The sequence below is a fragment of the Stenella coeruleoalba genome (assembly GCF_951394435.1).
Source record: "Stenella coeruleoalba genome assembly, chromosome: 7".
Lineage (NCBI taxonomy): Eukaryota > Metazoa > Chordata > Mammalia > Artiodactyla > Delphinidae > Stenella > Stenella coeruleoalba.
Genome location: NC_137153.1, coordinates 35,322,509 through 35,348,178, shown reverse-complemented (window position 1 = coordinate 35,348,178; position 25,670 = coordinate 35,322,509). Strand labels below are relative to the sequence as shown.

Here is a 25,670-nt window from a genome sequence, read left to right as displayed (position 1 = left end):
TACAGAAAAGGAAGTGAGAAGGGAATCAAAATGTGTCACTTCAAAAAAAATAAAATAAACACAAAAGAAGGCAATAAAGAAGGGACAAAAATTTAATGAAGCATACAGAAAACAAATGGCAAAAAAAAGTCCTTCTCTATCAGTAATTACTTTAAGAATAATGGATTAAACTCACCAATTAAGATGCATAAGCTGGCAGAATGGATAAAAAACAGAATCCAACTATAGCTGTCTATGCTGTCTACAAGGGATTCAGTTTAAATTTATGGACATACACAGGTTGAAAGTGAAGAATGGAAAACTATCCCATGCAAATAGTGAGCAAAAGGGAACAAGGTGCCTATACTAATATCAGACAAACTAGACTTTAAGTCAAACCTTTTACAAGGAACAAAGAAGGAATTTATATAATGAGAAAAGGATCAATTCTCTAAGAAAAAATAAAAATTATAAACATTTGTACCAGAGCTCCTTAACAGATGAAGCAAACCTTGACGGAAGGGAGAAACAGTAAGAGTTGAAGACTTTGATAGCCTTCATTCAGAAATGGGAGAGAAAAACCACACAGAAGATCAGTAAGGAAACAGAAAAGTTAAACAAGAGTATAAACCAAATGGACCTAACAGACACATATATACACAGCTCTCTACCCAAAGACAGTAAATTACAGATTTTTCTCAAGTGTACGTGAAACATTTCCAGAATAGCCATATGTTAGGCCACAAAACAATTCTTAATAAAAATTAAAACTACTGAAATCATACAATGAATCTTTTTCCATCACAATGGGATAAAAGTGGAAATCAGTAACAGAAGGGAAACAAAAATTCACAAATATGTGGAAATTAAACAGCACGCTAAACAACCGATGGGTCAAGGAAGAAATTACAAGAGAAACTACAAAATACCTTGAGACCAAAGAAAAATATACATAATAGCAAACCTTATGGGATGGAGCACAAGCAGTGATGAGAGGGAAATTTATAGCTGTAAAGGCTTACATTAAAACAGAATAAAGATCTCATATCCACAATCTAACATTTTCCTTAAAGAAGTAGAAAAAGCTTAACCCAAGGCCAGCAGATGGGAAAAATAATAAATGTTACAGCATACATAAACAAAACAGAAAAACAATATTGAAAGTCAATGAAACCAGGAGTCGGTTATTAGAAAAGATCAACACGTACCTCAAGATGGACACAGAAGAGACTCCTGAATTTCCCTCCTTCCATGGATGCACTGAATATACAGCTACACACAGATCAATTCCCTCTGAAAGATATCAAGAAACTAACTTTAGTGACGCCTACACATTGGGAAACTGAGAAAATACCCACTCAGAAATGTATAGGAAAGGATGAGACACACTCTTACTATAAACCCCACCCAAGAACAGCACCTTATAATTTTTCTGAAACCAACAACTCCCAGCCTCTTCCCAATCAGCACGGTGTTTGCACCACATTTCTAATGTCCCAAATTTTAAGGCTTCCGCCTGAGGGATAGGTCCCCAAATAATCTAGCTCTGAGAGCCAAAAGGGCTTCCCTTCACAAGTCCCATAGTATTATAGCAAAAAAATAAGCAGTTTTTACAAGGTGCTTGAGCACTCCCTCTGGCTATCTCCCCAAGCTCAGAGCAGAGGGAACACACACAAACGCTTATCTCCCAATTTCTTCCTGGAGGGTGTTGGACTACATACTTTCCCAGCTACTGTCTGAGGGTCCAGCTTCTAATCAGCTTGCATTTCAGCTGACTGGAATCCTGCCCAGAGCCCAAAAGAGCCAGTGGGTACTTACTCTGCACTCTCCCTCCAAACTGCTTCAACAATAAAGCCAAATCTCCTGCATGGCCCTGGAGGGAGCTTGTCTACACATTTAGAACCCTGACTTTTAAAATTGCCACCTGAGGGATGGACCCCAAAATAACCTACCTCTGAAAGTCAATTGGGCTTGCATTCCTGAGCACCACAGTACTATAGCAAACAAAGAAGAAGTTTTTAAATGGATGCATGAGGATTTCCCATATATATACACCCAGACCCAGCATGGAGGGAGATGACAAAAACATGTCCATCTCCCAGCAAGAATGTTTCTCCCTGGAAGGAAGTCGTATATTTTTCTAGCTGCTGCCTGTGGTTCTGGCTTCCAGTTAGTCTGCATGTGGAAGCTCACGGGGATCCATTTGGGAGCCTGGTAAAGCTGGTGGGCATGTCCCCTGCTATCTCCACCAGCTCCAAGTAAGACCAAATTTTTATCTTCTCTCCTTGAAGGAGCTTGTCCACATATCTAGCACACCAGTTTTCAACTGCCACCTAAGGGACTAGCCCCCAATTCACCTAGCTCTGGGAGCTGAAAGGGCTCAGCCTTCATGAGTGCCTGGGACCACTAAAAACAAAGGCTGTTTTACTTGGACAGAGAAGCATTCAGAGTAATTATTTCCCTTGGTTCAGCGCAGAGTGAGGAAGAAGAAACTCTTCCAGCTCTGAATTCTTCTTCATAGGAGCTAGACTACATATGTCATATTCTGACTTTTCCAGCTCCTGCCTGATAATTGGGCTTCCAATTAACCTGCATCAGGTAGTTAAAGCAGCAGGAAACTGGCAGTTGTCCAGAAGCCTAAACAGGCATATGAGCATTAACCACATCGTTGAGCACACTGATGGGTCTTGGAACACCCTCAACTGCTGGAAGTCACTAACAACAAAGACAATGATTTCAACAACTAGGCCAGGCTGATTAAGGAGGTTCATATCCTACACAAGACAGATTAAACTGGGAAAAGGGGCTGTTTTATACAAAAACCAACACAGACAGTCAAGGAAAGTAAAGAAACAGGGATGTTTCAAACAAGTAAACAGATCTCTAGGAGCTGACCTTAATGAAGTGGATATAAGTAATTACCCAACAGAGTTCAGAATAATGGTAATAAAGATGCTGACGTCAGGAGAATAAAGCATGAGCAAAGTGTGAGTTTCAACAAAGAGACAGAAAATATTAAGAAGTACCAAACAGAAATCATAGATTTCAAGAATAAATGAACTGAAAAATTCAATACAGGGCTTCACAAGCAGACTAGACCAAATGGAAGAAAGAATCAGACAAGGCAGTGGAAGTTATCTAATCAAAAGAGCAAAAAGAAAGAAAAATAGAAAAAAGTGAAGATCGCATAAGGGACACCAGTAAGTGGATTAATATAGGCATTAGAGGTCTTCAAGAAAGAGAAAGAAAGAAAGGGCAGAGAGAATATTCAAAGAAATACTGCCTAAAAACTTCCCTAATGTGGGGAAAGAAAGAGATATCCAGATCGAGGAAGCCCAAAACTGTCCAAAGAAGATTAATCCAAAGAGACCTACACATAGACACAATATAATGAAATTATCAGAAATTAAAGACAGAATCGTAAAAGCAAGAAGACAAAAGCCACTTGTTTATACATGGGAATCCCCATAAGATTAACAGATTTTTCAGCAAAATATTGCAGCCCACAAGGGATAGGAAGGATATATTCAAAGTGTGCAAAGAAAAAAAAATGCCAAGAATGCTCTATCCAGCAAACTTGTCCTTTAGAATTGGAGAGACAGAGTTTTCATAAACAAAGAAAAGCTGAAGGAGTTTATACAAAAGTTGTTCAAAGGAGTCCTTCAATCTGAAATGAAAGCGTGTTAATTAATTAGGAACATGAAAACACATGAAAGTATAAAACTCATAGGCCAAAAGATAGTTCAGAATACTCTAAGATGGTGATGGGTAAATCTCTTATAACTTTAGTATAAAAGTTAAAGACAAGAACAACTATCACTGCAATAATTTTTTAATGGATTCACAATATAAAATGATGTGAATTGTGACATCAAAGCATAAAATAAGGAGAGTGTAAAATTGTAGGGCTTTTGTATGGATTCAGAATTAAGTTATCACCTTAAAATAGCCTGTCATAACTCTAAGAGATTGGATGAAAGGCTCACGATAACAAAGAATCAAAACCTTTAGTAGATACCCAAAAAACAGAGACAAAAATCAAAGCATAACACAACAAAATTATCAATTCACAAAGAAAGACAGCAAGAAAAGAAGAAAGGAGTAAAAGAATGACAAAAAATCCAGGAAACAATTAATATGATGGAATTAGTAAGTCCTTCCCTGTCAATGATTCCTCTATATGCAAATGAATTAAATTCTCCCACTAAAAGACACAGAGTGGTTTTATGAATTTAATAAGAAGACCCAACTGTCTGCTGATAACAAGAGTCTCATTTCAGCTTTAATGACACACTTACACTGAAAGTAAAGGGATGGAAAAAGACATTCTATTCAAATGGAAACCAAAAGAGAGCAGTGGTAGCTATATTTACATGAACTTGAAGTCAAATACTGTAACAAAAGACAAAGAACGTCATTATATAAAGATAAGGAGTAAATTTACTTATAAGAGGACATACAATTATACATTTTTATTCCTGCACTATCAGAGCACCCTAATTATATATAAAGCAAATAGTAACTAACCTGAAGGCGGAAATAGGCAGTAAATCAGTATTTCGGGACTTCAATACCCCATTTTCATCAATGGATAGATCATCATCCAAAAAGAAAATCAATAAGGAGACATTGGACTTAAACTACACATAATACCAGATGGACCTAACAGACATATGCAGAACAGAAGAATACACATTCTTCCCAAGCATACATGGAATACTCTCCATGATACATCATCTGTTAGGTCATAATATAACTGAAATCACTGTATTGTTTCCGACTACAATGGTATGACACTAAAATACATTATAGGAGGAAATCCAGAAATATCACAAATATGTGTAGGTTAAACAACAGGCTCCTGAACAAAAGGGTTGAAGAAGAAATCAAAGGGCAATTGACAAGATATTTTGAGACAAATGAAAATGAAACACAATGTACTAAAACTTATGAGCTGCAGCAAAAACAGTTGTAAGAGGGAAGTGTATAATGATAAAAGTCTACATTAAGACAAAAGAAAGATCTAAAATAAACAACCTAAAAAAAACAACTAAAAAAAGTAAAGGAACTAAACAACATATTAAGCGTAATGTGATCAGAAGGAAGGAAAAAAATTTAGGGCAGATAGAAATGAAACAGGGACTAGAAATACAACAGACAACCACTGAAAGTAAGAGCTGGTTTTTTAAAGGTTAGAAAAAAAAAAAAGATGTGCAAGCCTTTAGCTAGACTAACTAGGCAAAAAAGAAAATACTCAATATTGTCAGAAGTGAAAGGGGATATATTACCATGCATAACAACAAAGATAAAGGATCAGAAGAAATTACTATGAGCAATTTTATGCCAACAAATTAGATAACCTAGAAGAAATGGATAAATTCCTAGAAACATACAACCTACCAAGAATGAATCATAAGGAAATAGAACATATGAACAAATTACAAGTAAGGAGATTGAATCAGTAAATAATAAACCTCTCAACCAAAAATAGTTCCAAGACCAGATGGCTTCACTGGTAAATTCTACCAACACTTTAAAGAAATTAACCATTCTATCTCAAATTCTTCCAAAGAACTGAAGAGGAGGGAAAACTTCCAAACTCATTTTAAAAGGCCAATATTACCCGGTTACCAAAGCCAGGCAAGCATACTACAAGAAAATAAAATCAATGCTCAACATCCTTGATGAACACAGATGCCAAAATCCTCAACAAAATATTACCAAACAAACTTCAACAGCACATTACAAGAATCATACACCATGACCAAACAGGTTTATTCCTGGGATGCAAAGATGGTTCATCACATGTAAATCAATAAATGTGATATAGCACATTAATAAAATGAGGGATAAATCATATGATCAGCAACTATGAAAAAAGTGAACATTATTTCATGATAATAACTCAGCAAACTGAATGGATACAAGAACAAGACCCACATATATGCTGTCTACAAGAGACCCACTTCAGACATAGGGACACATACAGACTGAAAGTGAGGGGATGGAAAAAGATATTCCATGCAAATGGAAATCAAAAGAAAGCTGGAGTAGCTATACTCATGTCAGATAAAATAGACTTTAAAATACAGAATGTTACAAGAGACAAGGAAGGACACTACATACTGATCAAGGGATCAATCCAAGAAGAAAATATAACAATTGTAATATATATGCACCCAACATAGGAGCGCCTCAATACATAAGGCAACTGCTAACAATTCTAAAAGAGTAAATCGACCGTAACACAATAATAGTGGGGGACTTTAACACAACACTTACACCAATGGACAGATAACCCAAACAGAAAATTAAGGAAACAGAAGCTTTAAATGACACAATAGGCCAGATAGAGTTAATTGATATTTATATGAGATGCCATACCAAAACTGCAGATTCAACTTTCAAGTATGCACGGAACATTCCCCAGGACAGATCACATCTTGGGTCTCAAATCAAGCGTCAGTAAATTTAAGAAAATTGAAAACATATGAAGCATCCTTCCTGACCACAATGCTATAAGATTAGAAATCAAGTACAGGGAAAAAAACATAAAAAGCACAATCACTTGGAGGCTAAACAATATGTTACAAAATAACCAAGAGATAACTGAAGAAATCAAAGAGGAAATCAGAAAATACCTAGATACAAATGACAATGAAAACACGACAATCCAAAACCTATGGGATGCAGCAAAAGCAGTTCTAAGAGGGAAGTTTATAGCTATACAAGCCTACCTCAAGAGAAAGAAAAATCTGAAATAAACAATCCAACGTTACACCTAAAGGCACTAGAGAAAGAAGAACAAACAAAACACAAAGTTAGCAGGAGGAAAGAAATCATGAAGATCAGAGCAGAAATAAATGAAATAGAAACAAAGAAAACAATAACAAAGATCAACGAAACTGAAAGCAGGTTCTTTAAGAAGATAAACAAAATTAATGAACCATTAGCCAGACTCATCAAGAAAAAGAGGGAGAGGACTAAAATCAATAAAATTAGAAATGAAAAAGAAGTTACAACAGACACTGCAGAAATACAGAGGATGATAAGAGATTACTACAAACAACTATATGCCAATAAAATAGACAACCTGGGAGAAATGGACAAATTCTTAGAGAGCTATAACCTTCCAAAAGTGAACCAGGAATAAATAGAAAATATGAAGAGACCAATCACAAGTAATGAAATTGAAACTGTGATTAAAAATTTTGCAACAAACAAAAGTCCAGGACCAGATGGCTTCATACGTGAATTCTATCAAACACTTGGAGAAGAGCTGACACCCATCCTTCGCAAACTCTTCCAAAAAATTGCAGAGGCAGGAAAACTCCTAAACTCATTCTATGAGGCCACCATAACCCTGATACCAAAACCAGACAAAGATACAACAAAAAAAAGAAAATTACAGACCAATATCAATGATGAATATAGATGCAAAAATGCTCAAGAAAATACTAGCAAAGAGAATTGAACAATACACTAAAGAATCATGCACCATGATTAAGTGGGATTTATCCCAGGGATGCAAAAATTCTTCAATATATGCAAATCAATCAATGTCATATGCCATAATAACAAACTGAAGAATAAAAACCATATGATCGGGCTTCCCTGGTGGTGCAGTGGTTGAGAGTCCGCCTGCCGATGCAGGGGACGTGGGTTCGTGCCCCAGTCTGGGAGGATTCCACATGCCGTGGAGCAGCTGGGCCCATGAGCCATGGCCGCTGAGCCTGCACATTCGGAGCCTGTGCTCCGCAACAGGAGAGGCCGCAACAGTGAGAGGCCCTTGTACCACACACACACAAAAAAAAACCATATGATCATCTCAATAGATGCAGAAAAAGCTTTTGACAAAATTCAACACCCATTTATGATAAAAACTCTCCAGAGTGGGCATAGAGGGAATCTACCTCAAAATAATAAAGGCCATATATGACAAACCCACAAAAAACATCATTCTCAATGGTGAAAAACTGAAAGCATTTCCTCTAAGATAACGAACAAGACAAGGATGTCCACGCTCACAACTATTATGCAACACAGTTCTGGAAGACCTAGCCACAGCAATCAGAGAAGAAAAAGAAATAAAAGGAATACAAATTGGAAAAGAAGAAGTAAAACTGTCACTCTTCGCATATCTCTATACATAGAGAATCCTAAAAATGCCACCAGAAAACTACTGGATCTAATCAATGAATTTGGTAAAGTTGCAGGATACAGAATTAATGCACAGAAATCTCTTTCATTCCTGTACACTAATGATAAAAAATCTGAAAGAGAAATTATGGAAACACTCCCATTTACCATTGCAAGAAAAAGAATAAAATACCTAGGAATAAACCTACCTATGGAAACAAAAGACCTGTATGCAGAAAACTATAAGACACTGAAGAAAGAAATTAAAGATGATACCAAAGTTGGAGAGATATACCATGTTCTTGGATTGGAAGAATCAATATTGTGAAAATGACTATACTACCCAAAGCAATCTACAGATTCAATGCAATCCCTATCAAATAACCAATGGCATTTTTTACGGAACTAGAACAAAACATCTTAAAATTTGTATGGAGTCACAAAAGACCCCAAATAGCCAAAGCACTATTGAGGGAAAAAAACAGAACTGGAGGAATGAGACTCCCTGACTTCAGACTATACTACAAAGCTAAAGTAATCAAGACAATATGGTACTGGCACAAAAAGAGAAACATAGATCAATGGAACAAGATAGAAAGCCCATAGATAAACCCACGCACCTATGGTCAACTAATCTATGACAACGGAGTCAAAGATATACAATGGAGAAAACACAGTCTCTTCAATAAGTGGTTCTGGGAACACTGGACAGCTACATGTAAAAGAATGGAATTAGAACACTCCCTAACACCATACACAAAAATAAACTCAAAATGGTTTCGAGACCTAAATGTAAGACCGGACACTATAAAACTGTTAGAAGAAAAGATAGGAAGAACACTCTTTGACATAAATCACAGCAAGATCTTCTTTGCTGCACCTCCTAGAGTAATGGAAATAAAAACAAAAATAAACAAATGGGACCTAATGAAACTTCAAAGCTTTTGCACAGCAAAGGAAACCATAAACAAGACAAAAATACAACCCTCAGAACGGGAGAAAATATTTGCAAACGAATCAACGGACAAAGGATTAATGTCCAAAATATATAAACAGCTCATGCAACTCAATATCAAACAAACAAACAACCCAATCCAAAAATGGGCAGAAGACCTAGACATTTCTCCAAACAAGACATACAGATGGGCAAGAAGCACATGAAAAGCGCTCAACATCACTAATTATTGGAGAAATGCAAATCAAAACTACAAGGAGTTATCACCTCACACCAGTTAGAATGGGCATCATCAGAAAATCTACAAACAACAAATGCTGGAGAGGGTGTGGAGAAAAGGGAAGCCTCTTGCACTGTTGGTGGGAATGTAAATTGATACAGCCAATATGGAGAACAGTATGGAGGTTCCTTAAAAAACTAAAAACAGAATTACCATATGATCCAGCAATCCCAGTACTTGGCATATACCCAGAGAAAACCATAATCCAAAAAGACACACGCACCCCAGTTCACTGCAGCACTATTGACAATAGCCAGGTCATGTAAACAACGTAAATGCCCATCGACAGATGAATGGATAAAGAAGATGTGGTAAATATATACAATGGAATGTCACTCAGCCATAAAAAGGAATAAAATTGAGTCATTTGTTGAGACGTGGATGGATCTACAGACTGTTGTACAAAGTGAAGTAAGTCAGAAAGAGAAAAACAAATATCATATATTAACGCATGTATGTGTAACCTAGACAAATGGTACAGATGAACCGGTTTGCCGGGCAGAAGTTGACACACAGATGTAGAGAACAAATGTATGGACACCAAGGGGGGAAAATCGCAGTGGGCTGGGGATGGTAGTGTGCTGAATTGGGCGACTGGGATTGATGTGTATACACTGATGTGTATAAAATTGATGAGTAATAAGAACCTGCAGTATAAAAAAACAAACAAAAAAACAACTAATACTAAACTTTCTTTGGGTTATTTGTATGGAAATATGTTAATATAAATGTTTCAGACATTACATGAAATTTCTAAAAATCTTATATGTTCTGGTATAATGTTACAAGTCATAATTCTAGTTATTACTTTAAAAATATATCTCAGCAATAACTAAATTTCCTTGTCAATTGCATTATTATGAACTTTCATCAAATATTTAACTGTGGTCATTTTTAAGTCTTTTGTCATTTGCAGACAGTTCTGGGTGTACTCTGATGCTTTCACAAAAATGATCCTATAAAAGGGTTTCATATTCAAGGCATTCATGGAGAAGACTCTGACAAGTACAGGTTTCTGGTAACTGACTATACTGCTGAATTGAAGGAATAAGCATTTTCAGAACTCTAGTGTAAAACTGATGAATTCATATAAGATGAAAAATATTAATTACATGGGACTGAGTGAACTGATGAGGACGACTATAATTTTTTTTTTTTTTGTGGTACGTGGGCCTCTCACTGTTGTGGCCTCTCCCATTGTGGAGCACAGGCTCCAGATGCACAGGCTCAGCGGCCATGGCTCATGGACCCAGCTGCTCCCCGGCATGTGGGATCTTCCCGGACCGGGGCACGAACCCGTGTCCCCTGCATCGGCAGGCGGAAACTCAACCACTGTGCCACCAAGGAAGCCCTTTTATAACTTTGTTTGAATAAAAAAAAAAAATCCCACAAAGACTCAGAGGCAAAAAATATACAAATCAATTTTCACTGCAAAGTAAAGGAGCCGTTACAGTGGAAGTTTACTGGACTGAATGTCAATATTATGACATAGTATGAGTGTGTTTCGTGTTTGGTAATTGCAATCATTGTTGCTTTTGTTGTGGTCATCCATTTACAATGCTTGGTGTCAGTTTATGTCTTGTAAAATAAAATACAGTGTGTGTGAAAAAAAAACTCAGCAATTTATGTATAGATGTAATGTACATTATCATAATAACGGCCATATATGATAAGACTACAGCTAACATCACACGCAACAGTGAGAAGCTGAAACAAGGAACAGCATCCTCTAAGATCAGGAGCAAGACAAGGATGCAACTCTCAGCACCTTCATTCACCATATGACTGTAAATCCTAGCCAGAGGAATTAAGCAAGAAAAACGAATAAAACGCATCCAAATTTTAAAGTTATAAGTTAAATAAGTCTGTTTGCAGATGACATGATATTATATGTGGGAAACCCTAAACACACTGCAAAAAAAAAAACCTGTTAGAATAACTGAATTCTGTAAAGTTTCAGGATCAATATACAAAAATCAGCTGCATTTGTATACCAACGAATATCAACTAACAATGAATTATAAGAAGAAAAATTAAGAAAATAATCTCATTTGCAATAGTATGAAAAAGAGTAAAATACGTAGGAACAAATTTATCTAACGGGGTGAAAGATCTACACACTAAAAACCATAAAACACTGATGTAAGAAATTGAAGAAGACACAAACAAATGGATAGATATTCTGTGTTCATGGATTGGAAGGGTTAATATTGTGAAAATGCCCATACCATCCAAAGTGACCTACAAATTCTATGCAATCTCTATCAAAATTCCAAAGCATGTTTTAAAGAAATAGAAAAAAAAATCCTAAAACTCATATGAAACCACAAAAGACTCCAAAGAGCCAAAGCAATCTTGAGAAAGAAGAACAAAACTAGAGACGTCACACTTCCTGATTTCAAACTATAATACAAAGCTATAGTAATCAAATAAGTACTGTATTGGCATAAAACAGAAACACAGATCAACAAAAATGAATCGACAGCTCAAAAATAAACCCATGCATATATAGTCAATTAGTTTTCAGCAAGGAAGTCAAGAATAAACAATGGGAAAAGGAGAGTCTCTCCAATAAACGGTTTTTGGGGAAACTGCATTGCCACATGGAAAAGTCACCTTACACCAGATATAAAAAAAAACTCAAGATTAATTAAAGACATGAACATAGGACCTGATCCTTAAAATTCTTAGTAGAAAATATAGGGGGTAAGCTCCTTGCCACTAATCTCATCAATGTTCTTTTGGATTTGACACCAAAAGCAAAGGCAACAAAACAAAAATGTACAAGCGGGACTACATGAAACGAAAAAGGTTCTGAACCGCAAAGGTAACTATTAACAAAATGAAAAAGCAACCTATGGAGTGTGAGAAAATATCTGCAAATCACTTATCTAAAAAGAAGTTAATATCCAAAGTATACAAGGAGCTCATACAACTCAGTAGCAAAAACACCATATAACACAATTTAAAAATTGGCAAAGGACCTAAAAAGACATTTTCCCAAAGATGACAAATATTTGGGGAAAAGGTATATGAAAAGGTGATTCACATCACCAATCATCAGGGAAATGCAAATCAAAACCACAATGAGATATCACCTCACACCTGTTAGTATGTGTATTATAAAAAAGACAAGAGATAAATGTCGGTGAGGATGTGGAGAAAAGGGAATCTGTGTGCACTGTTTTTGGGAATGTAAATTGGTTCAACCAGCACTGAAAGCAGTATGGAGATTCCTCAAGAAAATAAAATTAGAATACCATGTGATCCAGCAATTCCACTTCTGGTCATATAGCAAAAAGGAACAATATTTTTTAGGAATTCCCTGGCTATCCAGTGGTTAGGACTTCGTGCTCTCACTGCTGAGGGGAGGGCCCGGGTTCAACCCATGGTTGGGGAACTAAGATCCCACAAGCCACGTGGTACGGGAAAAAAACAAAAACAAAAAAACCTTTGAAATGTTATTCACAGTAATAGTATGGAAAGAACCTGCCTGTCTCTCATAGATGAATGGATAAACAAATTCTGATACACACACACACAAATATACATACATAACATACACAATGGGATATTATTCAGCCTTAAAGTAAATCCTGACACTTGCAAGAACATGAATGAGCCTGGAGAACATTATGCTAAGTGAAATAAGCCTGATGGAGAAAAGACAAATGCTGCATGGTATCACTTATGTGTGGAATCTAAAAAAAAAAGTTGGAATCATAGAAACATAGAGCAGAAATTGTTGCCTGCAGTTGGGCATGGGGGGAAATGGGAACACACTGGTAAATGGATACAAATTTTCAGTTATAACATGAGGGATAAAATGAAGGAATAAGGTCTGAGGAGCTAATGTATAACAATGGTGACTAACTGATGATGCTGTATTCTGTAACTGAAAATTTCTGAGAGAGTAGAATTTGTGTCCTCACACACAAAAAGTAAATATATGACAGGTGATGGGTATGTTAATTAACTTGATTGCGAGAATCCTTTTACAATATATACGTATATCAAATAATCACGTTATACATTTTAGATATATTATAGTTTTGTCAGTTATGCCTCAAAATAGCTGTAAAAAGAGGAAAACGATCAACAAAATTGACAAAACTAGTTAAGACTATTAAAAAAAGAGATAAGAACAAAATATGTAAAATCAGAAATGAAGAAAGGGACATTACTACCAATTTTGTAGAGATAAAAAGGCTTAAAATAGAGTACTATTAACAGTTGTATACCAACTAATTTGATAACTTAGATGAAATGAACACATTCCTAGAAACACACATCCTACCAAGAAATACAAAATCTGAACAGATCTACAAGTTAAGATATGGAATCACTTATCAAACATCTGCCAACAACTGAATGCCCAGCACCAGGTATCTTCATGGTGAATTCTACCAACTATTTAAAGCAGAATTAACACCAATCCTTCTCGAGCTCTTCCAAACAACTTAAGAGGAGAGAATTTATTTTCACTCATTCTATGAGGTAAACATTACATCAATTACAAATCTAAGGACACTACAAGAAAAGTACCCTAAAGACCAATATCCCTTATGAATACTGATGCAAAAATCCTTTAAAAAATAAGAGCCAGGGGCTTCCCTGGTGGCGCAGTGGTTGAGAGTCCGCCTGCCGATGCAGGGGTCACGAGTTCGTGCCCCAGTCCGGGAAGATCCCACATGCCGCGGAGCGGCTGGGCACGTGAGCCATGGCCGCTGAGCCTGCGCGTCCGGAGCCTGTGCTCCGCAACGGGAGAGGCCACAACAGTGAGAGGCCCACGTACCACAAAAAAAAAAAAAAAAAAAAAAAAAAAAAAGAGCCAGTACAGCCCATTATAAGGATTATACATCATGACCAAATGGGATTTATTCTTGCAAGGCAAGGTTGGTTCAACATATGAAAATCAATCAATGTAGTACAGCACGTAAACAGTTTGAAGGGACTAAACTCCATGTGATCATCTTCATTGATGCAGAAAAAACATTTGACAAAATTCAGTGCCATTTTATGATTAGAAAAAAACCCTCAACAAACCAGGAATGTAAGTTGATGACTTCAACATAATAAAGGTCACAGATAGAAAACCAACAGCTATTATATTCAGTGGTGAAATCTTTCTCCCTAAGATCAGAAACAAAGGAAGGATGCCTGTTGTCACCACTGCTATTCAACACAGTACTGGAATTCCTAGCCAAATAAATCAGGCAACATATAAAATAAAAGGCATCTAAATTGGAAAGGAAGAAATAAAATTATATTTGTTCAGAGACAACACACATGCACCAAAAAGAACCTGTTAGAATTAATAAATGAATTTAGAAAAGTTGCCAGATACAAAATCAATACTCAAAAATCAGTTGTGTCTCTATACACTAACAATGAAAAGTGGAAAAAGGAAAGCAAAAACAAAATAGCATTTAAAATACCATGAAGTATAGTAAAAGACGAGGAATAACTTAACCAGGGGGACAAAAGACATGTACATTGAGAACTAGAAAACGCTGCTGAAGGAAATTAATGAAGACACCAATAAATGTAAAGCCATCTTGTGTTCACAGATTGGAAGACTTAATGTTGTTAATATGTCAACACGACTTAAAGGGATGTACAAATTAAATGCAATCTCTTTAAACATCACAGTGAGGTTTTTTCAGAAGTGAAAAATTCATCCTAAAGTTCACATGGAATTTAAAGGGCCTGAATAGTTAAAATAATGTGTAAAAAGAAGAAAATTTGAAGTTTCAAATTTCTTGATTTCAAAACTTACTACAAAACCACAGTAATCAAAATAGTACCGGCATAAACACACATATAGGAAGGAGAATAGGCCAGTGGAATAAAAGAGAAACCCAGAAGTAAACCTGTATATACATCACCAAATGATTTTCAACAGGAGTGCCAAGACCACCCAATGGGGAAAGGATAGCAATTTCAACAAATGGTACTGGGAAAAAAAATATCCACATTCAAAAGAATGACAGTAGACCCTTACCTTACATCACATACAGAAATTAACTCAGTGAATCAAAGACCTAAATGTGAGACCTCAAACTATAAAACTCTTAGAAGAAAGTGTTGGGAAGAAAGCCATGACATGAAATTTGGCAAAGATTTCTTGAATATGACACCAAAAGTGGAGGTAATAAAATAGATAAACTAGGTATTCAAAATTTAAAACTACTTCTTGCATCAAAAAATGAAACGAACCTGCTGAATGGGAGAAAATATTTGCAAATCCTATAGCTGATAAGGTTAATATCCAGTATGTATACACTTGTACACTGTTGGTGGGTATGTAAAATGGTGCACACAGAAAGGAAAACAGTATGGTGGTTCCTCAAAACATTAAAAATAGAATTACCATATGATCCCATAATTCAAGTTCCTATTAAATACTCAAAAAGAATTGAAATTATAAACTCGAAGAGTTATGTGTTCACCCATGCTCATAGCAGAATTATTCACTACAGGCAAAGGCTGAAAAAACTCAAAGGGTCCATTGAGGGATGAAAGGATATACAAAATGTGGTCTATACAAACAATAAATCAATACTCACTCTTAAAAAGGAAGGGAATTCTGACACGTTACAACATGGATCAACCTTCAGGCATTACGCTAAGTAAAATAAGCCAGTCACAAGAGGACAAATACTGTATGATCACACTTATATGAAGTACATAGAGTAATCAAATTCACAGAGACAGAAAGTACAGTGGTGGTTTCTGGGGGTGAGGGGGCAAGGGAAATGGAGAGTTGTTGTTTCATGAGTACAGACTATTATCGTTTTGCAAGATGAAAAGTTCTGTGGATGGATGATGGTAATGATAGCATGGCAGTGTAAATATATTTCATGCCTCTGGCCTGCACTCTTAAATTGTTAAGATGATAAATTTTATGTTATGTATATTTTACCAGAATTTTTTTAAATAAAGGAAAATTAAGACACTCATATGAAGAAACACTGAAGAAGTTCATTACTAGTAGGTCTGCTCAATAAGAACTGTTAAAGGAATCCTTCAGGCTGAAATGAAACGTAACTTGAAACCATATGAAGCATTAAAGAACAATGGTAAAGGTAACCACACTAAGTTTAAATGGCCAACACATTTGTATTTAGGGTTTGTAACGCCTCTTTTCAAAATGCGATTTAAAAGACAAATATATAAAATAGTTATTATAAGGCTATTGAAGGGCACACAATACATAAAGATGTAATTTGTGACAAGTGCAGTGTAAACGAGGATGCAGGATGTAAATAAGCAGATTTTTTGTTATTATTAAATGAAAAGGTTATTAATTCAAATTTGTTTTTTCATAACATTAAGATGCTTACATTAACCCCTATGATAAGCACTAAAAAAAATACCTCAAAAATATACAGAAAAGAAATAAGAAGAGAATCAAAATGGTAAACTAGGAAAAACATCAATCAAAAAGAATGTAATAGTGAAGGAAGTGAAGAACAAAAAGGATATAAGATATCTAGAAAATAAATAGTGTAGCAGTAGAAGTAAGTTCAAAGGGCTCAATATAGGATCAACACAAACAAGACTACACCCAATCATGTTATAATCAACTTCTTAAATGTGAAGTACAAGGAGAGAATATTGAAAGGAACAAGAGAAAAGTGACTTGGCACCTATGAGGGAATTCCCAGAAAACAATTTGTGAATATCTCAGCAGAAACCTTACAGACCAGGAGAGAGTTGGATGATATATTCAAAGTACTGGAAAAAAAAAAAAACAACCTGTAAGCAAAAATGACCATACCTAGCAAAATTATGCTTTAAACATAAAGGAGAGATAAAGTTAACAAAATCTAAGTGAGTTCATCACTACTAGACCTGCCTTATAAGAAACGCTTAATGGAGATCACTTTGAAATGAAAACATGTTAACAGAAATGCAAAAGCAAACAGAAGCATAAATTTCAATGTTAAACTCATACACACACACACACACACAAATATAGCATAATAACACTGTAATGGTGCCGTATAAAGTACTTTAACCCTGATATAAAAGTTAAAATTTGTTAACAATAGAAAAAGAAGGAAACTGAGTATAAGCACACAAAGTTTGGGTGGGAGTAAAAGAACAGATGTTTAGAACTACAAGATTTCTATGTAGCCTTCAGCTAACCACAAAGAAAAGGCCTAGTATAAATAAACAAAAGACAAACAGAAAAGGATCAAAGTAAATCACTACAAAAAAAATCAAACAACAATGAAATAAAGCTACAGAGAAAGAGGACAAAACAGCTGTAAAACAGACATAAGACAATTAACAAAATAGCAATAGTAAGTCCTTACTGATCGATAATTAGTTTAATATAAATGGATTAATCTTCCCAATCAAAAGGCATAGAGTGGCTGAATGCATAAAAAAACAATATCCAACCCTATGCTGTCTACAAGAGACTCATTTTAGATGAAAAGACACATATAGGCTCAAAGTGAAAGGATGGAAAAAGATACTCCATGCAAATGGCAACCAAAACAAAATGAGAGTTCCTATATGCATGACAGACAAAATAGACATTAAGTCAAAAATTGTCTGTATAGACAAAGAAGGTTTCTATATGATAATAAAAGAGTCAACTCAACAGGAGGATATAACAATTATATATGCATCCAGCATCAGAGCACATAAAGCTCTAAAGGAAATATCAAAATTAAATGGAGAAATTGATTGCAGGACACGAAGAGTAAGGGACTTCTATAACCCAGTTACAGTAATGGATAGAACACCCAGACGGAAAATCAATCAACAAACATGACTTGAACAACACTATGGACCATATGGTCCTTACAGACATATACAAAACAGTTCATCCAACAGCAGCACATACACGTTCATTTGAAGAACACACACAACATTCTCCAGAATAGATAATATGTTAGGCCACAATCAAGTCTTAACAAATTTAAAAAGTCTGAAATAATTTCAAGTATCTTATCTGATCACAATGGTATGAAACTAGAAATCCCATAATAGTAACAAAACAGGAATATTAGGATATCCCTGGTGGCACAGTGCTTAAGAATCCGCCTGCCAATGCAGGGGACATGGTTTCAATCCCTGGTAAGCAAAGATCTAACATGATGCAGAGCAACTAAGCCCATGCACCACAACTACTGAGCCTGTGCTCTAGGGCCCACGTGCCGCAACTACTGAACATGAGTGCTGCAACTAATGAAGCCTGCGCACCTAAAGCCTGTGCTCCACAACAAGAAAAGCCACTGCAATCAGAAGCCCGTGCACCACAACAAAGAGTAGACCCCGCTCACTGCAACTAGAGAAAGCCCACATGCAGCAACGAAGACCCAACGCAGCAAAAAAAATTTTTAATAAAGAAAACAAGAAAATCTACCAATATCTGGAAACTAAGCAATATACTCTTTTCCCCCATTCCATTTTATTGAGATATAACTGCCACAGAGCCCTGCATAAGTTTTAGGTGTACAGCATGAAGATTTGACTTATGTACATCAAGAAATGATTACCACAGTAAGTTTAGTGAACATCATCTCATATGGCCACAAAATAAAAGAAAAAAATGTTTTCCTTGTGATGAGAACTCTTAGGATTTACTCTCTTAACCTTCATATATAACACACACCAATGTTAATTATATTTATCATGTTGAATAATACAGTCTTGAGCAACCATTGGGTCAAAGAGAAAATCAAAGGGGAATTTAAAAAGAATCTTGACACAAACTAAAATGAAAGACAACACACCAAGATTTATGGGATGCAGCAAAAGCAGTACTACAGGAGAAGTTTAGAGTGATAAATGCATACATTAAAGGAGAAGTAAAACCACAAGTAAACAATCTCACTTTATGCCTCAAGGAACTAGAAAAAGAAGAAAAAAGTAATCTCAAATTTAGCAGAAGGAAGGAAATAGTAAAGATTAGAGCAGAAATAAATCAAATAGAGAATAGAAAAACAACAGAAAATAGAAACAAAACTAAGTGGTGTTTTTTGAAAAGATAAATTTGAAAGACTGCTGGCCACAAGAATTAAGAAAAAAATACAAAAGACAGCTCAATAAAATCAGAAATGAAAGAGGAGACAATACGAGTGATGCCTCAGAAATAAAGGAATCTTAAGAGTCCATTATCAATTATGCCAACAAATGGGATAATCTAGAAGAAATGGATAAATTCCTACAAACATACAACCTACCAACACTAAATCAAGATGACATAGAAAGTCTGAACAGTCCAATAAGAAATAAGGAGATTTAATCAATAATTTTAAAAAAAACAAAATAGAAAATCCAGGACCAGATGGCTTCCCTGGCGAATTTTGCCAAATATTTGAACAGGAATTAATACCAATCCTTTTCAAACTCATCCAAAAAACTGGATAGGAGGGAACACTTCCAAACTAATTTTACAAGGCTAGCGTTACCCTGATACCAAAGCCAGACACGGACACTACAAGAAAAGAAAATTACAGCCAATATCTTTGATAGACCTAGATGCAAAAATCCTCGACAAAATATTAGCAAACCAATTTCAACAATAAATTAAAATTATCATACCCCGTGCTCAAGTCAGATTTACTCCTGGGATGCAAGGATGGTTCAACATACACAAATCAACCAGTGTGATACACCACATTAACAAAATGGGAAGATCCGGGAAGATCCCACATGCCGTGAAGCAACTAAGCCCACATGCCACAACTACTGAGCCTGCACTCTAGAGCCTGCGAGCCACAACTCCTGAAGCCCGCGCAGCTAGACACTGTGCCCTGCAATGAGACAAGCCACTGCAATGAGAAGCCCGTGCACCACAACAGAGTAGCCCCCACTCACCTCAACTAGAGAAAGCCCACGCTCAGCAACAAAGACCCAATGCAGCCAAAAATAAATAAACAAAATAAATTTATTTTTAAAAATGGGCAAAGGACTTCAATAGACATTTCTACAAAGGAGGCATATAAATGCCCAACAGATGTATGAAAAGGTGCTCAACATCACTAACTGTCAGAGAAATGCAAGTCAAGCCACAATGAGAAATCACCTCACACCTGTTACAATGGCGATTATCAAAAAGACAAAAGATAACAAGTGTTGATGAGGATGTGGAGAAAAGGGAACCCTCGTGAATTTTTGTTGGGTATGTAACTTGATACAGCCACTAAGGAAAACAGTATGGAAGTTCCTCAAAAAATTAAAACTACAACTATCTTATGATTCAGCAATCCCACTTCTGGGTATGCAGCAAAAGGAAATGAAGTCAGTATCGTGAAGAGACATATGCACTTCCATGTTTACTTTTCACAGTAGCCAAGATATTGGATCAACCTAAGTGTCTGTAGATTCATGAATGGATAAATAGAATGTGGTAATACACAGGCATATCTCGTTTTATTGTGCTTTGCAGATACTACGTTGTCTAGAGATTGAAGGTTTGTGGCAATCCTGCATTGAGTAAGTCTATTGGTGCCATTTTCCCAATCAGCATTACTTTAAAATTAAGGTATGTACATGGGTTTTTTTAGCCATAATGCTATCGCACATTAACACACTATAATATAGTATACACATAACTTTTATATGTGTATAATATAGTATAAACATAACTTTTATATGCACTGGTAAACCAAAAAATTCATGTGGCTTGTTTTGTTGCAATATTTGCTTTATTTTGGTGGTCTGGAACCAAACCTGCAGTATCTCCAAGGTATGCCTGTATACAATGGAATATTATGCAGCCTTTAAAATGAAGGAAATGCTGCTATTTGTGACAACATGGATGAACCTGAAAGAGATTATGCTAAGTGAAATAAGCCAGATACAGAAAGACAGCTACAAACACTTCATGATACTACTTTTATGTGGAATCCAAAACAGTCATAGATGTGGGGTGCAGTCAGTGGTTGACAGGAGATGAGGGGATGGGAAAATTGGCAGGTATTGATCACGAGGTACAAAGTTTCAGTTATGCAAGGTGAATAATTTCTGGAAATCTAGTGTACAACAATGTGCATATAGTTAACAATGCTGTATTGTGTACTTGTAATTTGCTAAGAGGGTAGATCTGAAGTGTTCTCACCACAAAGAAAGAAAAAAAATGGTAATTATATGAGGTGATGGATATGTTAATTGGCTTGATTGTGGCAATTATTTCAAAAATGCATAAGTATATCAAAACATCAAGTTGTATATCTGAGATATATATTTTTATTTCTCTATTATACCTCATTAAAGATGGGAAGAAGAAAGAAATGAGGTAATGATACATACTACAACATGGGTGAACCTTGAAAATTATGCTATGTGAAAGAAGCCAGACATAAATGGTCACATACTGTATAATTTACACTTATATGAAATATCCAAATAGATATATCTATAGAGACAGAAAACACATTGGTGATTGCCCAGGGGTTCGGTGGAAGAAAGCATGGGTAGGGCTTCCCTTTAAAGCGATAAAAATATTTTTGAACCACATAGAAGTAAGGGTTGCACAACATTGTGAATGTACTAAATGCTATTGAATTGTGCGAGTTAAAACGGTTAATTTTATCTCAGTAAAAAATAAAACTTCTCCCCAAGTTACTTTTAGTTAATTTACTGTGTCCTGACAAGTTTTAATGTGAATCATATCGTTAAGAAAAAACAGCCTCAATTCACACCAAATAAACATTCAGGTTAGCAAGGTATCTGTTTTCTAATGGTTTTTCTAACGTCCTAACTTTAGCATACCACCCCATCCTATTGTTGTGGTACAGCAAATGGCATGAACCAGAGGTGGAAACCTAAATCAGACCTTAGAACTCTAACTGAATTTTTGAGACAATGCAACTGAGGGGTTTATCTGTTTTTGCTTCAACATGTTTGTACCTACAATTTCTTATCTTGTTCTACCTGACTTTTTAAAATCTTTAATTCATTTATCTTGAAATATGTAAATGGTTTATAAAAGCAAGTAAATATCTATGTATTGCTAGAAAAGAGATAATTTAATGATGAACTTTCTTTATTAGTCATATTTTATACTGTTAGAAGAATGAGGCTATCAACTGAATTCTGTCCCCCCAAAACTCATATATTCAAGCTCTAACAAAGTGATGGTATTTGGAGATGGGGCCTTTGGTAGGTAATTAGATTAAATGATGTCATGAGGATTAGGCTCTATTAGTGCCCCTATAAGAAGAAACCAGAGAAGTTTTTCTGTCTCTCTCAACCATGTGAGGACACAGAGAAAAGACAGTTGTCTGCAAGCCAGGAAGAGAGCCCTCACCAGGCACTGAATTGGCCAGCACCGTGAACTTAGACTTCCAAGCCTCTAGAACTGTGACTTGTTAAAGTAACCAAGCCTATAGTATTATGTTATGGCAGCTTGAGCTTTAAGAGGACTAAATGGAAGAGACATGGAGGAACCCTAAACACATACTGCTAAATGAAAGATGCCAAACTGAAATGGATACATACTGTATGATTTCAGCTATATGACATCCTGGAAAAGGTAGGGCACTTAAACTATTCTGTATGATACTGTAATGGTCAATGCTTGTCATACAGTGGTCAAAACCCATAGGATATACAACAGAGTAAACTGTAATGTAAACTATCGATATTAGTTAATAATAATGTATGAACATTGGCTCATCAATTGTAAAAAATGCCCCACACTAATGCAAGACGTTAATAATAGGGGAAACTTTGGTTTGGGGAATAGATGTGAGGGGGTGTATGGGAACTCTATACTCTGCTCAAATTCTCTTTAAACTTAAAACTACTCTAAATATAGTCTACCAATTTATTTAAACAAAATACATCTAAGTTGCCTCATCATATTGTGAGGTTATTAACCATCTTACAATTTTTCTATTTGACCTACTTCTTTAATGTTCATTTCTATCTTCTTTTATCCTTGTAAAAATATATCAAATGTTTTGTATTATTTCACCTCCCAGCCTACTATCTTTTTAGCTATATGTCTTTCACAAACCTTCTTTGGAAACTACATTAGATATGCTTGACTTATTACACTCTATGCCCATTACTATTTTCACCACCTCCCTCGTAATGCTTGAACCTTGGCTATGACCCATTGTTACCTCTGGACAAATAGTTTCTGCTCTATTTTCTGTCTTCTGTCCTTCTGGGCCACTTCTATCTACTATCACTACCCAAAGAACTGACTTTACAGATTTTATATGCCAGTGTGTAAGACTTGCAGTGTTTTAAGTAGTATCCCAACATCATGATGATGATTGGGGTCATTACCAAAGCACTTGGGATCATACATATTATTTTAAGGTAGTTTTACAGGACAATGCACATTGGTATTTTTCTCCTATTAACAGAGTAGGAAATAGTGGGTTGATTTGCAGTTACTTCGATTAAGAAAGCAGGACATGAACACTGCTTCTTTGCTGGGGTACTTGGCACTGCTCCTTCTCGTGCTGGGACGTGTTTTGTGCCTTTACAGCCTGGCATCTAGGCGTACTGATCAGACTAATGCTTGGCTTTATTGGATACGTTGACCAGTCTGATTGATATTCTGGTACATACAGGGTGCTTGGTCATGGTTGCTCACCTCTGAACCTCAGCTTCATCACCTGCAAAGTACAACTAGCAGCATATGCGCTTTGTGGGGTTTTTATGGATTTGGCAAGCGTCATAGTGCCTGGCACGTGCTAGAGACTCAGGTGATGCAGTAATTACTCAAATTTGCAGTTTCAGTGGATCCTTCCCACCTGGACAGGGTGACTCACAGCCTTCGGGGAGGAAGAGCAGGGCAAACAGCAAGGGCAGCATGGGCCAAGGGAAGGTGAGAACTGACATGCAGTGGTCCTCGTGCTGGTATCACCAGAGAGCCCATAGTGAGCCAGGATGTGGGGAGAGACTGCCCGCTCAGTAAGAGCAGGCCAAGAAAGGCCATGTGAGGGGGACTTAGCTTTTACCTTGTGGTAGAGGCCATCCAAAGGAGAAAGTGGAAGATGGATAGGTATAGACTTCTCCCTTAGGAATTGTCCTCGGGCTCTGTTTATCTCCTGGCATGGTCCGTTCAATGAGTTGGCCCCTCCAGCACGTTCTAGAGACGACTGGCCATGTCTGACCTTCTGGAGATACAGCCCTGACCTCCGGGCCACCTCACTGAGGAGAGGGCTCATGGGGGAATCAGCCTCACTCTGCATCTATCCACCAGTCCTGCACCCTGGACCCAGGACCACTCACTTGCAAGAGGCACATCTAGCTGCCAGAGGAAGTGACATTTCCTGACTCATCTGACTAAGAAAGAGCAGAGTATCGCTGACCATTCCAGGGGAGTAGCTGCCACAGAAGATCAGGATGCGTACGAGCCATAGAAGATCAGAAGGAACAAAGGTCAGTCCACGTGGGAGTTCACATGGGCGCCTCACAGTCCCCAACATGCCCTCGAGTTTCCCTCCCAGCCCAACACACACTCCACCTGCCCACAGTCACCTGTGCCACCATCACACAGCCCCACAGAGCTCCAAACATCCTCAAACACACAAACTCCCTACCTATAAGCAGATGCCTGACTGTGTGCCCAGACCCCTCCTGCTCCAATATACATGCACTACAAACCCCAATAAAATCACAGCCACAGTCTTGAATACAAAAACACACCCCAACGGCCCCTGATAATCAAATACCTAAATTCTCATATCCCACAAAAATCCACCCAACCCCATATAACCCCTCAATGCAAACACACAAACCCTTCAACAATAGCCAAATACATTCAAACCAAACTCACATACTTCTTCATATAAGACACAACCCCCAAATCCAAATATAATACATACAGTCCCCCCACAGCTGTCAACATCCACGTATGTGCAATGCCTCAGAAGCTCAGACAAACACAAAATACCATCAGAGAGACACAATGTTTCCAACCTTCTCCTAAATACTCCCCGTAGAACACATGATGACCTCACACCCCCAATACAAACATACACCCATCTCCCTCTTGAGATACTATAAACAGCCTCTGTCACATCCCCTGATTATACACACACAGCTAGCAACCCCACTTTACACTGACAACCCCAATCTCTACAAATTCCTCCACACCAAAAATACACTCCCTGAACTCTTACCCTACAGGATGAGCATGTGTATAACCCCTGCACTCTGAATACACACAGACCCAACACACCAAGCATTAAAATGCATACCCCTACCTCTTCTCAAATGCCTGCACACATAGCCTCAAAACACCCAGAAGCAGCCCACCACCCAGCCACACCATGCTACACCAACCGTACACCCACAAAGGCACTCATGCCCCTCGTCCTTCCCCAG

At 36.8% G+C, this 25,670-nt stretch overlaps 1 protein-coding gene across 2 annotated transcripts in view; it reads right to left on the bottom strand.

Annotated features, from left to right (window-relative positions):
* FAM240B (family with sequence similarity 240 member B) overlaps positions 1-25,670 on the bottom strand; it is a 95,396-nt gene that overhangs the window by 42,814 nt on the left and 26,912 nt on the right. Inside the window, exons 1-2 of one of the 2 annotated variants that reach the window (XM_079925798.1) lie at positions 1,932-1,950; positions 1,188-1,272 (exon numbers count right to left, since the gene is read on the bottom strand). The exons of the other annotated variant lie outside the window; for it this stretch is intronic. Of the exons in view, the coding sequence (XP_079781924.1) occupies positions 1,188-1,232 (45 nt within the window). The 5' untranslated portion in view covers positions 1,233-1,272; positions 1,932-1,950. Of the gene's footprint in view, positions 1-1,187; positions 1,273-1,931; positions 1,951-25,670 lie in introns of those variants that run through there. 2 annotated transcript variants of the gene reach the window in all.